The sequence below is a fragment of the Penaeus monodon genome, chromosome 15 (genome assembly GCF_015228065.2).
Source record: "Penaeus monodon isolate SGIC_2016 chromosome 15, NSTDA_Pmon_1, whole genome shotgun sequence".
NCBI classification, from domain to species: Eukaryota; Metazoa; Arthropoda; class Malacostraca; order Decapoda; family Penaeidae; genus Penaeus; species Penaeus monodon.
The window spans coordinates 5,339,445-5,340,219 of NC_051400.1; the positions used below are offsets into that span (position 1 = coordinate 5,339,445).

At 34.3% G+C, this 775-nt stretch overlaps 1 protein-coding gene across 1 annotated transcript in view; it reads left to right on the forward strand.

The window, feature by feature from the left end:
• Positions 1–775, forward strand: part of LOC119581709 (RCC1 and BTB domain-containing protein 1-like) — a gene marked incomplete in the record, with an annotated part of 27,771 nt that overhangs the window by 22,954 nt on the left and 4,042 nt on the right. Inside the window, 1 exon segment of the mRNA XM_037929834.1 lies at positions 609–733. Coding sequence (XP_037785762.1) covers positions 609–733 — 125 coding nt within the window.

Genomic DNA, 775 nt, shown 5'->3' on the forward strand with positions numbered 1-775 from the left:
CCAATGTGTATCAGTCTCTATTTCTTTATGCTCCCAAAAGTGATATGTTTTCTCATCCAATGCATAATGTGACAGCAAAATGAGATGTTCAAGACTCTTTTATTTATGATTTTTTTGAGAAGAAATATCTATTCTTTTAAGTGATCATTGCCTCTAGTATAGTTTGTCTTCCAGTTCATGGTCTGAAAGCCATCTCTTGCACCAAGCACCTTTCTCTAACTAAAATAATTTCTCATCAAATGCCTTATGCTTGAGCACCAGAGAATAATGCCAGTGTATCACAAGTTAGCTGGACCTTTAACACATTTTCTTTAAAATGGTTATGGGAAGAAATAGGTATATGTTATTGGTTATTGGTTTCTTATGTTGTATTAATGGACAGAAGTCTTGTTTTTATAATTCTTGTTATCATTTGTTATTTTATTTCCACCCTATTGATAAGTGTTTTATGTTTTCAGTAAGTTCATTCATCACGTCTGGGGTCATATAATCAGAATGATAAAATTCCATACTTTAAATTTACTTAATTTTTCATTTTAGTACTTCAGTTATCATTTGTTACAAAGTTACAAACGTCGCCCTAACCCTGGAATTTTGTGCAACATCAGGAAACCGCAGATGTAGTCTTTGTGGTGGATGACCGAAGGATAAGATCCCATCGAGCTGTGCTGAAAATTAGGTGTCAGTATTTCCGCAACATGTTCCAAGAGCACTGGAAAGAAAATAGCCTAGAGTGAGTCTATTCTACCCTTGGAGACTAACCCAATGTTTGATA